This window comes from Chenopodium quinoa, unplaced genomic scaffold, assembly GCF_001683475.1.
Source record: "Chenopodium quinoa cultivar QQ74 unplaced genomic scaffold, ASM168347v1, whole genome shotgun sequence".
Lineage (NCBI taxonomy): Eukaryota > Viridiplantae > Streptophyta > Magnoliopsida > Caryophyllales > Amaranthaceae > Chenopodium > Chenopodium quinoa.
The window spans coordinates 1,792,551-1,807,266 of NW_018745248.1; the positions used below are offsets into that span (position 1 = coordinate 1,792,551).

The 14,716-nt window shown below is 38.7% G+C and overlaps 1 protein-coding gene across 1 annotated transcript; it reads left to right on the forward strand.

Annotated features, from left to right (window-relative positions):
• The first annotated feature begins 12,931 nt into the window (after positions 1-12,931).
• LOC110711282 lies at positions 12,932-14,452 on the forward strand. The gene is made up of 3 exons (XM_021889662.1): positions 12,932-13,091; positions 13,180-13,776; positions 13,818-14,452. Exons 1-3 carry the CDS (start codon positions 12,932-12,934, stop codon positions 14,450-14,452), a joined length of 1,392 nt encoding a protein of 463 aa, XP_021745354.1.
• The last annotated feature ends 264 nt before the right edge of the window (positions 14,453-14,716 follow it).

The following is a 14,716-nucleotide window of genomic DNA, read 5'->3' on the forward strand; positions in this document are numbered from 1 at the left end:
AGAGCCATTAGCAAGGCAATGCTTACCCTAGAAGATTAAGTGTTAAGACAAGCCAAAGCATGCTTAACCACTCTTTGTTTCTTCGAATCTTGGAATCGCCTTATTTTCACAAAATAGGGACAATTTTACGTGTAAATAAGACGTTAAATAAGTATTGAAAATTTGCATGAATAAAATTCAATCTTATTTAAGTAATTTTGAATGGTTTTTCATTAAAATTCTTTCAATTGTAGAATCATGTCTTCAACCTCAAACAACCAGTTTTCATTACGCTCAATTCTCGACAAGGAGAAGTTGAGTGGTACAAATTTCCTTGAGTGGCAAAGGAACTTGCGCATCGTTCTTATGCAAGAACAGAAAGAGTATGTCCTTGATGAGGAAATACCCGAGGCTCCCAATGAGGAGGTAACTCAAGCAGCCCTTAACCGATGGCAAGTAGCCGATCGGGATGTCAAGTGCGTAATGCTAGCCACTATGTCTCCTGAACTTCAGAAAACCTTCTTCAAGAAGGAATCGGCCTATGAGATCATTTCTGAGTTACAGAATATGTTTCAAGAACAAGCTCGAACTGAAAGGTTTGAAACCCACAGGCAGATCCTTGAGACTAAGCTCAAGAAAGGAGAGCCAGTCAGCCCGCATGTGCTCAAAATGATCGGATTATTTGAGAACATGGGAAGGCTTGATGCGGGTTATTCAACGGAAATGGCTATTGACATCATTCTCCATTCCCTTCACAAAGGCTATGACCAGTTCAAGATGAACTACAACATGAATAGCATGGAGAAAACCCTCACCGAGCTTCATGGGATGTTGAAGCAAGCTGAGCAGAAGCTCAAGGATGAGGGAAGGCATGATATGCTAATGATTAAGAAGGGCAAGCCATTCAAAAGGGCGGGCAAAAAGAAGAAGGGCTTCAAGGGGAAAGGAAAGAAGAACTTTCCGCCTAAGCCGAAAGCTACCAAAGACAACAAGGAGAAAAAGGTAGCATCTTCTAAGTCTGATTCCGAATGCTTCTATTGTAAGAAGAAGGGACGTGGAAGAGAGACTGCCTCAAATTCAAGGAAGATAAGAAGAACAGAACCGTTGCTTCTACATCAGGTATTTACGTTATAAACTTTAACTTCACTAGCTCGGCTTCATGGTTATTAGATACCGGATGTGGCTCACACCTTTGTTCCGATTCACAGGCACTAAGGAACACTAGGAGGCTAGCAAAGGGAGAGATCGAGCTCCGGGTAGGAAATGGAGCAAGGATTGGTGCTATATCCGTAGGATCTCTTAGTTTGTCTTTGCCCACGGGGCTAGTTTTGGAACTTGACAATGTTTATTGTGTTCCCAACATTACCAAAAACATCATTTCAATTTCGGCGTTGGACGCCAAAGGTTTTGAATTTCGAGTTAAGGACCAATCATGTTCATTTTATCTCGATAATGTTTTATATGGTACGGCACATTCAGAAAATGGTCTTTATGTGTTATCTCTAGACGAAGAAATTTATAACGTTAATAATCCTGCAAAGAAAGCTAAGACTACACCGTCTAGTCAAACTTACTTGTGGCATTGTCGTCTTGGCCACATTAACATCAAACGCATCAAGAAGCTTCTTCAAGAAGGTATTCTTGACTCATTTGATTTAGAATCCTTTGATAATTGCGAAGGATGTTTATTAGGCAAGATGATAAAGCAACCATTCTCCAAGTTGGGAGAAAGGGCCGGTGACTTGTTGGGACTAATACACACCGATGTATGTGGGCCAATGAGTACACCCGCAAGGAGTGGTTATCGGTATTTCATAACCTTCACGGACAACTATAATAGATATGGTTATGTATATCTAATGTCGCACAAATCTGAATCGTTTGATAAATTCAAGGAATTTCAGAACAAAGTTGAAAACCAACTCGGCAAGAAAATCAAAGCGCTTCTATCGGATCGAGGTGGCGAATATTTGAACCAAGAATTCGATGACCATCTGAAAGAACATGGAATACTTTCAGAGTTGACACCTCCAGGAACTCCTCAATGGAATGGAGTATCTGAAAGGAGGAATCGAACCCTGTTAGACATGGTCCGATCGACTATGGGTCTTAGTGAACTTCCAATCTCTTTCTGGGGACATGCACTTTTAACTGCGGCAGTTACACTGAATCGTGCTCCGTCAAAGGCAGTGGAAAAGACTCTATATGAATTATGGACAAATAAACCTCCAAGGTTGTCTTTTCTCAAGATTTGGGGATGCGAAGCATATGTCAAGAAACTCATTTCTGACAAACTTCATCCGAAATCTGACAAGGTTTACTTTGTGGGTTATCCAAAAGAAACCAAAGGGTATTACTTCTACAACAAATCCGAGAACAAAGTGTTTGTTGCTCGTGATGGTGTCTTTTTGGAAAAGGAGCATCTCTCCAAAATGACAAGTGGGAGGAAAATCGAACTCGACGAAGTTCGAGAGGACGAGCAACAATGACAAGTTGACAATCAAAGTGCTCACGAAGCATCTGTTGACATTGGTCAAAGTCAAAATATGCAAAGTCAAACCGACAATGCAAATGCTCAGTCCATTACCCTACGTAGGTCAACTCAGCCAAGATCTCAACCTGACAGATATATCGGTGTTGTATTAACCAAAGATCAGGACATCCTAGTAGTGGATGAAGATGAGCCGGCAACCTACAAACAAGCTATGACGAGCCTCGACTCTGAAAAATGGCAAGAGTCCATGAAATCCGAAATGGACTCCATGTTTGAAAATCAAGTATGGGACTTGGTTGATTTACCTGTAGGTTACACACCTATCGGATGTAAATGGATTTTCAAGATGAAAACCGACAAAGATGGAAATGTATTCATTTACAAAGCAAGGCTGGTAGCAAAAGGTTACAAGCAAATTCACGGTTTTGATTATGATGAAACCTTTTCTCCAGTAGCTATGCTTATGTCCGTTGAAATTCTTCTAGCGATTGCTGCATATTACAATTATGAAATATGGCAGATGGACGTCAAAACCGCCTTCCTCAATGGAATTTTGGAAGAAACTGTGTACATGACACAGCCTGAAGGTTTTGTCGACCAGAACAATCCTAAGAAGATATGCAAGCTTAAGAAGTCCATTTCTGGATTGAAGCAAGCAAGCAGAAGTTGGAATCTGCGATTTGATGAAGCCATCAGTAAGTTTGGTTTTATCAAGAATCTAGATGAGTCTTGTGTTTACAAGAAGGTCAGTGGGAGTGACATCGCCTTCCTAGTCTTATATGTCGATGACATTTTTCTCATTGGAAATAGCATTCCATTGTTAGAGTATGTAAAGGCTTGGCTCGGGAAATGTTTTTCAATGAAAGACTTGGGAGAGGCTCAGTACATACTAGGCATCAAGTTCTATAGGGATAAATCAAAGAGGATGATAGGAATGAGTCAAAGTACTTACATCGATAAGGTACTAGCTCGATTCCAAATGGAAGGAGCCAAGAGAGGGCACCTACCCATGTCACATTCATAACCTTAAGCAAGAAGCAGTTTCCAAAGACACCTGATGAGCGAGAAAAGATGAGTCGTATTCCATATGCTTCGCTTATTGGATCGATCATGTATGCCATGATATGTACTAGACCGGATGTATCGTATGCCTTGAGTGCTACAAGCCGATACCAATCAGACCCAGGAGAGGCGCATTGTACTGCGGCCAAGAATATTCTGAAGTACCTGAAAAGGAACAAGGATAAATTCCTGGTCTATGGCAGTAAAGATGAATTGGTTGTTGAGGGATATACCGACGCAAGCTTCCAGACAGACAGAGACGAATCCAAGTCACAATCCGGATACATATTATGTCTCAATGGAGGAGCGTTTAGTTGGAAGAGTGCAAAGCAAAGCACAACCGTTGATTCTACAACCGAAGCCGAGTACTTGGCAGCGTCTGAGGCAGCCAAGGAGGCAGTTTGGATTCGCAAGTTCATTGATGAACTTGGTGTTGTACCCTCCATCAAGGGTCCAATAGACCTCCATTGTGACAACAATGGAGCTATTGCTCAGGCTAAAGAGCCACGAGAACATCAGAAGGTCAAACATGTCAAGAGGCGATTTCACATGATTCAAGAATGGAAGACAGAGGGTGAAATCAGAATTTGCAAAGTGGAAACGGGTGACAATGTAGCCGATCCACTTACTAAACCCTTGTCTCAAGTGAAGCACAACAAACACATTGAGGAAATGGGAATCAAGCATGTCGCGAACTGGCTTTGATTTCCATATTATAGTGTTTTAATTAAATTTTGGACAATGTTAATGTAAAGCACTATGATGAACCATTCAGTTTTTGGAGTAATTAAAATTTTTCATGCAATTTAATTCACTCTGTCTCTATTTAATTGTGGTTTAGAATTAAATAATGAGTCTATTCGATTTTAATAAATATTTAAAATAGGGTATCAAGTCAATGGCTTGGATAAAGAAACACCTATTAAGTGAACATTGAATATTTTAATCGAAAATTATCCCTAATCAAGGTCATATTTTTTGTGGACGATTAATGACCATTAGAGATTAGTGTGTAGTATGATTTATAGCACCGTTTCTTGTGCTATGAGGATATAAATCATTTGGACAGGTATTGGTTTAGAACCATACTGGATCGACCTATGAGAATACTTTAAGAGATTTAAAATCGTCATAAGTATTTTTCTCATTATTACTATCGGAACTCTTTTCCTTGAACATGAGTAGTGGGAGGTCTCTTGTTTGAGTACTAGTCCGCTTTGGTATCCGCCAAACGTCTACCGTAACTGGAGATTATAACGACAGATATCGGGCGGCTAGGTCCTCTTAGTAAGAGAAGCTACGTTACAAGACTGGAAATGTCACCCTACTAACAATAGGGAACATGTCTTGTTGTTTACAAGGCCTCTCGAAGAGCGAGACTGTGAAAATGCATGGCCGTGCTCAGATGGATTTTAGAAATCATCTGCTTATTGACAGTCAAACTCGGATTTCGAGAAACACTTCTGGACGTAACAGAGATGACGAGCTAATGTCAGCGTCTGGCTCTAACCTCGTTTTTACGCGTCAGAGCTCTGTTTTAATTTTTTTTATCTTTTTAGCTGATTTTCTCTATAAATAGCCTTCTAAAAACTCCGTTTTCATTCACCAATTCTCATCAACTCTTATCAAGAATTTCTTGATTCTCTCTCTCTCTTTCTAAGCCTAGCTTTTTACAAACATAATTCCTCATACATTAGCACTAGACACACCTAGCCAAGTTAGAAGTTGCCTTCGCCCTAGACGTGAAAGCTGTTTTAATTTTTGAGGGTTTGGTCCCAAATCTCTATTTCAATTATTTAATTTAATTGTTGTTTATTATTTTCTTTGAAGTTACTAACGTGTGTATTTTGTTATTAGAAAGAGGTACGAGGCATCCAAGTAAGTTCTTTAATTGATTTATTGATTTTATGATATAGAAATCATGCTTAGATTGTTTTATTGATTCCTAGTATCATGTTTAGGATGTTCCTAGTATCATGTTAGGATGCTTCCTTTAGTATGATATTTAGGGTGATTTTCTTATATCAATCATGATTCCTGCGATGCCTTTTATTTTCTTCCTAATATTCATAATAGTATCATGTTAGGGTTAAAACTTTGATCTTTATTGCTTAGTGACATGCTAGGGCTTGTTATTAATCTTATTAGTATCATGCCTAGGATCTTGCTATTATTATGCTTTATTTTTAACATGAACATGAACATGAACATGATTATGAATATTATTATTATTATTATTATTATTATTATTATTATTATTATGATTAATTGATTATTATTATGTTGCTTGATGATATTTATTATTTATTGCTTGATCACGCCTTTTATGCATGTTTAAAGGGAATTGGTATTTGTAATCACGCTTAATAAGATAATTAATAATCTTGTTTAGGGTTAATTTGATTATAATTCAAGTGATCGCCAATAATAGATTTATTTGTGCATTATATTCAACCAACATTGATAAACAGGTTTAGGGTAAACCTATTGATTGGATGTTAGTCAGAAAGCGCACATGAATACGATCAGAATAAAGTAGAGGCCTATTATTAGGGCAGGTTCAATCTCTTTTAGGTTGGATTTGTACCTTCATCCCTGAACTACCAGTCATGGTTCAAGACATATTGGATTTGACGATCTCTTGGATCGTTAAGGGGTGTAACCTTCACCTCGTGAACGGTTTACAAGTTCCTAAAAAACTTGTTGGCGACTCTTTTGCTCTATCTTCTTTCCCTTTGGACGCCACCGTACTTTAGTGTATGATCACAGTGGGGTTCAAGTTAGGGGTAATGCTTGAAATATTCGCTATAGCTCTATAGATTCTTTTGAATAGAATTATAGATTTAATTAAGGTGAATATTGCTTTAATAATATATTATATGCTAAGTGGACGTGGATTGTTTACAATAGAGGAATATGAAAAGCTTCATGCTTGACTGTTTGTTAACTTGTATATATTTTGTAATATAAACTTTATGTGTTTGTAGCATGCATATTGTTATGACATTGATTGTTGGAACTGTTTTCAATTTATGAACAATACAAAGATATTCCATTGTTGGACAAAGGGTCGAAGACAAAAGTCTTGTTCAAAATATGTTTTGACAGAAGAATATCATAATTTTACACTTTTGACGATTTCAATGTTCTACTGTTCTTAAAATCGAACTGATTCTTGAAATTAAGTGAGCTAAGGGTGTGATGGGCTAACATCTATACCAACCTGTGATAACTTAAAGGTAATAGCATGTAATTCACATTATGCTACTCCATGAAAATCAAGACTATAAGGGCTGCTTCCGCTGAGTTACAAGCTATAAGAAAAGGTGTTATGAATTGGACTTACTCACGCACACAGCACACACTTAAGGGGGCAGCAAGCAAGAGATTACTTTTCATTAACAAGGGAAAATTACAAGAACACAATTAGCTGATAGCTTTAGCCTGTCACTCTCTATCAAAAATAACTTAAGGTTATCACTCTCCCTAACAACTTGATGCTGTCAATCTCACTTTCACAATTTCAATATTCAAAAGACATACCCTTCCTTTCCTCCCCTATTATTTATATATACAGAACAAGTTAGAAGTAATCTCTTAATGATGTTTGTCTTCTAGTTCTTTTGCTTATCTGCTTTTCTTTTTTTTCTCCAAAATTTCAAGGTTGACTCTTTCTCTTGACCCCTGAGACTGTTAGTGGACCATCTCAACCAAAAGGTTAAGCTGATAGTTGAGGCTCAGGAATGTGTTTTATACTCTATCACGCCCTCTCACACAAGAGCCCGTTTGGGCTAGAAGTGTGGATGCAGCATGAGCCCTCCTCATACCCAGCGCTTAATATTTCACTTGAAAGTGGGGGGTGGATGAGATTCGAACCTGTGACCTATATGTCACGCTGGCTCCGATACCATGTTAGTGGACCATCTCAACCAAAAGTTTAAGCTGATAGTTGAGGCCCAGAAATATGTTTTATACTCTCACATATTGGAGAAGATATCAATTAATGGAGTAAATTGATATATTTTCCTTAGTTATCTTCTCCGTATAATAATATCTTTGACTTGTATCATTGTAATCTTCCTAATTAGTTAGGCATATATTCCTTGTTGCTGTTAATAATATCCCCTCATAAGGATATTATTATTTTCCTAAGTTAGTTTATTCCCTGCACATATTTAGACTATAGCTTGTAATATATATAGTTGACGTTACTTTTGAATATAATTACCATTCATTCCTTCTTACATGGTATCAGAACAGAAAGATTCAAACTCTTGATTTTTTGACCCCACGCTTCCATGTCTACCAATACAATCCCAAATGAGGTTGAACCATCCTCTCCTCTCATTATTGTTAACCTTACCAATGTTCTCAAACTCACAAATGTGAACTATCTTTCCTGGAAACTTCAAATAGAAGCCATCCTTGTTGGTCATGGGCTCTTCGAATTCCTTGATGGTTCCCACCCAGCACCCCCACCAACAATTGCCAAAGATCTTGTATTACACCAAACCCAGCCCATGCTACATGGGTTAGACAAGACAAATTGTTGTTCGGTGCCTTTCTCGGCACTCTTGAATCCAAAATTTCTCCTCTCGTCTTCAGAGCCACTACAACTAAGGAGGCATGGGACATTCTAGCACACACTTTTGCTCGCCACACTAGAGGCCATGCCAAGCTACTCAAAGCAAACCTGAAATCCATTACAAAAGGAACACAAAGCATTACGGAGTACATGAATGCTATACGTGTTTGTGCCGACCAACTTGTTGTGCTAGGTGAGCCTTATAAGCTAGATGATTTGATTGAACGGGTGCTCGAGGGCCTTCAAGATTCCAACTATCAATCGGTAATAGATGCAACAAATAATCGTGATACCTTGATTTCTTTTGATGAACTACATGAAAAACTGCTTATCAAAGAGGTTAGTTTACGTACAAATAACACCCCCACCCCGCTACCCGCTTCGGCTCATGCTACCACTACTCGTCACTTTACCTCACATTCCTCACATCCACCATCAAATGATACTCCCAATCGTCCTACTTACCATCAAAATAAGTCTGGACAAAATTATAAGGAAACTCATATCAATGACAAGCCTAATGGGCAAGGGTATAAAGGGAGGTGCCAATGGTGTCATGCTCATGGACACTCACTATACCGATGCCATAGTTTCCAACAAAAATTCCCATCTGCCAAACCTACTCTCCCACCCAATTCTAACCCTCCACCTCCTCCTCAAGCCCATGTCGCCACGGCTACCAATAATGGTGCACCATCCTCTTGGCTCTCGGACACGGGTGCTACTCATCATGTCACACATGACATGTCCAATATTTCCCTTCATCACCCATATGATGGCAATGAGGAGATTGTCATAGGTAATGGAACTGGAGTGTCTATCACTCATATAGGTTCTCTTTATCTTCCCACCAACTCTTCTAAAACTATTCATCTTTCTAATGTTCTATGTGCTCCTAATATGACCCGCAATATTATTTCAATTTTCCAATTGTGTCTAGATAATAATCTTCTCATAGAATTCTCATCCGATTATTTTCTTTTGAAGGACCGACTCACGGGGGCACCTCTTATGAAGGGTCCAACTAAACAAGGAGTTTATGAGTGGCCATCTCGATCAACTATTTTAGCACTCTCTACTATCAAAACCCCGGCAATAAATTGGCATCATAGACTTGGCCATCCATCTTTATCTATAATCAAGCACATTATTTCAGATTTTAATCTTAATGTCTCTAGTTCTTTATCCTTCAATTGTAATGCTTGCCAATGCAATAAAAGTCATAAACTCCCATTTGCTCAATCTGCTTTAGTTTCCCACTCTCCTCTTGACATTGTCTACACTGATTTATGGACCTCTCCGGTTCACTCGCTTGATGGATTCAAATACTACGTCATTTTCATTGATCATTATACCAAGTATATATGGTTTTAACTCCTCAAAAATAAGTCCGACACTAAACCAGTTTTTATTCGTTTCAAAGCCTTAGTTGAGAAATACTTTGATAAATCAATTAAGGTTTTATATTCGGACAATGGGGGGGAATATGAAGCTCTAAAATCCTTCTTAACTATAGATGGAGTATCCCATCTCACATAACCCCCACACACTCCCGAACACAATGGCTTTGCCGAACGACGTCATCGTCACATAGTTGAAACGGGACTATCTCTCTTATCTCATGCACAATTACCACTCTCATTTTGGTCCTATGCTTTTTCAACTGCTTCTTACTTAATAAATAGGCTACCAACTCCAACCCTTTCAAATAAATCCTCGTATCATTGTTTGTTCGGGTCTCTATCCAATTATCTCAAATTGCGTAGTTTTGGTTGTCTATGTTATCCATGGTTAAAACCATACACATCTCATAAATTAGATCCAAAATCAAGACCTTGCATATTTATTGGGTACACAAAAACACAAAGTGCATATCATTGTTTAGATCCAATCACTAATCGTGTTTTTACATCCCGCCATGTTCGATTTATTGAGAATGAATTTCCTCACTCTCAGCTTATAAAAATGCCTTCACCTACTACTACTCCAAGTCCAGACTCTTGGTGTTCAATCTCGTTGCCTATTTTACAAAATCCCATTCACATGCCAATGCATGATCATCAAGATTCTTCTGGCCCAAGTCCACTAACATTAACTCCATCTAATTCAACTCATACCAACTCCCATCCTACACATGTCTCTAGCCCACTTGATACTACCCAACACTCACCCATTACTCCACTGCCCAACACTACTCCAAATAGCCCCACCTCTTCTACCCACTCTATAACTCAAGCCCAATCCATTTCCCCAATACCCACACCGCCCCTACCATCTAATCCTACACCCTCACTTATAGATACTCTACAAAACCCATCTCTACCTCTTTCACCTACCCCTGACACAAACTCAAATAACCAAATAACTACTCAACCAACCCAAGGGATCATCACGAGATCCAAAAACAACATTTTTAAACCCAATAAAAAGTACGTAAACAACACCTCTGTTCATTCTAAGCCGGAGGTACCCCAAAACTATAAAACGGGCTTTACAAGACCCATTATGGAGGAAAGCTATGGAGGAGGAGCTTGCCTCTCTTCATAATCTTGGTACTTGGGATCCAACATCTCCGGATACGGTTCGTAACATTGTCAAGTGTAAGTAGGTTTTCCGCATAAAATACAAAAAGGATGGTTCGATTGAACGATACAAAGCTCGTTTGGTTGCAAAGGGTTTCCAACAACGCCCTGACATTGATTATACAGAGACTTTTAGTCCGGTTGTTAAACCGGCTACTATTCGCACCCTTCTCAGTTTAGCAGTTTCTCAAAATTGGCATCTCCGCCACTCGACATTAATTATGCGTTTTAACAGGGAACACTACATGAAGAGGTTTATATGTCCCAACCTCCGGGCTTTATTGATGCTAATTTTCCAACTAATGTTTGCAGGCTCAAGAAGGCTATATATGGTCTCAAACAAGCCCCACGGGCTTGGTACACTGAGTTAGCAAATTAATTGATTGGTAGAGGGTTCAAACGATGTGTTTCGGATACATCGTTATTTATCTTTCATCATGCTACTACACCTATATACTTTATTGTGTATGTAGATGACATTATTGTAACCGGGCCCAATGCTACTAATTTAAATATGCTTCTCAAAGACTTTGCTAACAGGTTCTCCCTGAAGGATTTAGGTGAACTCTCGTACTTCCTTGGTGTTGAGGTCATGCCTTCTTCTCATGGTCTATTTCTCAGTCAACGACGATATATTATTGATCTTCTTGATCGCATGGGTATGCTTGACACCAAACCGGCACCAACTCCTATGGTCACCACACAACATTTGACCGCCAACTCAGGTGTTGTCTTAGAAGAACTGAAGGATTATAGAGCAGCTGTTGGAGGTCTCCAATATCTTACTCTAACCCAGCCAGATGTTGCATACACAATTAACAAGCTATCACAATTTATGCATCGGCCCACCTCGGATCATTGGTTAGCTCTTAAACGCCTTATGAGATACTTAAGTGGTACACTTGATAATGGGGTTAACATATATCGTGATTCACCACCTACTTTGCATGCCTTTTCCGATGCGGATTGGGCAGGGGATAAGGATGACTACACATCAGCCATGGGTCATGTTATCTTCCTTGGGCGCAATCCTATTACTTGGTGCTCTAAGAAACAAAAGTCACTAGCTCGTTTGTCTACTGAGGCTGAGTATAGGTCCGTTGCCACTACTACTGCTGAGATTATGTGGGTTCAAAATTTACTCACTGAACTAGGTGTTAAGATTACTCACACACCGGTGATTTATTGTGATAATCTTAGTGCCACTTATCTTAGTGTTAATCCCGTTTTCCATTCAAAGATGAAGCATTTGGCAGTTGCATTTTATTTCATCCGTGAGCAGGTACAAAATGGGACATTACGTGTGGTACATGTTTCCACCGGTGATCAGCTCGCTGACTTCCTCACTAAACCATTATCTCGACCCCGACTCGACGTTCTCTTGACCAAGATCGGACTATCTGATAGTCGTCCGTCTTGAGGGGGAATATTGGAGAAGATATCAATCAATGGAGTAAATTGATATAATTTCCTTAGTTATCTTCTCTGTATAATAATATCTTTGACTTGTATCATTGTAATCTTCCTAATTAGTTAGGCATATATTCCTTGCTAGCTGTAAATAATATCCCCTCATAAGGATCTTATTATTTTCCTTAGTTTATTCCCTGCACATATTTAGACTATAGCTTCTAATACTACCTCCGTTAACCATTATCTGCAACTTTGAAGGCCTTCACGGACTCCTAGGCAGAATTTGGTAATCTTGTTTAACAAATTTTAGATTGAGTAATTAAAACAATGAGGAGAGAGAAAGTGGGACATGCCCACATGGGTGTTTTGGCTGGTTTTCCAAATTTTGGTGGGGAACGAATTTCCCTCCCAACTTTTTGGCCAAAATTTCAAAATTTTCTCAAATTTTTTCCCACCAAGGGATACTTCAATTTTTTCTTTCAAATTTCATAGGCTTATAAATAACAACCACCATATTTAATGATCACCACCAATGTCATCCTTCACCATTAATAAAGACCACATTGTGAAAATGTTTCCCAAAAAATTAACTAAGCACTAATTACACATCATTAAACCAAATTATCCCAAAAAACTACCCCTAATCTAAATTAGTGCTACCTACGTTAAGTCATCTTCATCTTTTGTCTTCAACCCTTTGTACAAAATCGTGGCAGCTTCACCAGCACCAAAAAAAGACTTCTGCTACCACCTTTTCTTCTCCCTTTCACTCTGAAATTAAAAAAAAAAAAAAACAGTCAGTGTTTCAAGGAAAAAATGGATGATGCATATGTTATTGATGACCAATTCTATGGAATTGATCAGATGCTTCTGGATGAAGAAGATAATGCATTTCCATTTTCAGAATTTGACTCTGAAAATGAAGAAGAACATAGCCAGCAACAGAGTGAAGACAACAATGATGTATCAAATGCAGGTGAACAATCAGGCACAACATCAAGAAAACAACTAACTTTGGAAAAAAAAAAGAGAAATCATTTATGCAATGTTACTGCTGATGCAAGATGGTCAGTTGCCCAGGGGACTCAAGGCTCAAATGGTAGTAAGATTTCAAGTGCACAAGTCAAAAATCAGCAGAGTATTTGATGATCTAAGCAAGCAGATGTCTCAGGGAAATGTGATTGATGTCAGAAACAATAAGCTGGGGAAAGTAGGTCGCAAACCAATGGAATTCACAGATGAGTTTCTACAATCTGTGCCTTTGTACAAGAGAACAACAGAGAGAAGCTATGCATCAGCTCTAAAGATTTCACATGTAACTATACACAATTTGAAGAAAAGGGGCAGACTAAGGACTCACACAAGCACCAACAGACCAGCACTGACTTTAAACCATAAGGTTGCAAGGTTAAAATGGGCTTTGTCTCATGTTAACCTTATTCCAGTTCAAGGGGAACCAAAATTTGTCTACATGCAAGAGGCTATACATATTGATGAGAAGTGGTTTTGGTTAAATCCAGAAACAAGAAAGTTTTATTTGCTGCCAAAAGAGGAAAACCCATACAGGTGTCAGCAGTCCAGGAGGTTCAAAATCAAAGCCATGTTCATGGTTGTGGTTGGTAAATCCCATTATGATGCTAACAAAAACTTGTTGCATGATGGTAAATTTGGCATTTTCCCTTTTGTCATAAAAAAAGAGCAGTTAAGTCAAGTAAGAATAGAGTTGCAGGAACAATGGAGACCAAGGCAGTAGAGAGTGTAACCAAGGAAGTGACAAGGACAATGTTGCTTGAACATGTAATACCAGCAATCAAAGGCAAGTGGCATCACAGCTTGGCAAAGAATGTATACATACAGTGGGATAATGCTAGACCACACCAGATCCCAGGAGATCCAGAGTTTCAAGAAGCATGCACATCAGATGGGTTCAATATTCAAATGGTTTTTCAACCAGCCCAATCCCCTGATCTGAATGTGCTTGATCTAGGGTTGTTTACCTCCATACAATCCATCCAATATCAATCTTTTCCAACCAACTTAGATGAAATGATTGAAAAGGTGAATGATGCTTATGATCAGTTTGATCCTAAAGTGAACATGAACACATGGATCACTTTGCAACAATGTATGGTTGAGATAATGAAAAAAAATGGAGGCAATAACTACCCCCCACCACATATGGGCAAAAACAGGTTGGAGATTCAAGGCAATCTTCCAGAACAAATAGAGGTCAACAGGGAGATTATTCAACAAGTTGTGGAACATCTCAACACTATGTTCAGGCCAGTGAACTCAGGAGAAGATGAAGACGCACAAATGCAGGTTGATGCTGATTAGAAGGACAAACTGGAACAACAAATGTTGCACACATGGACTGCCACACCTAACCACAATATTTTGTCTAAGCAAACCTAAGTACCCTTTAGGCTGTACATTTATGTTTTTGCTTAACTTTTTGGTGGTTATGTGTATTTTGCTTTGTATGAAGAGAAGATTATGTAGGGCAGTCATGTCATAACAACATTTGAATGTAGAATCAGCTTTTGTAATGGAATTTAATGAATGAACATCAGGCTTTTGTTTAACATAAGGGACTCATGT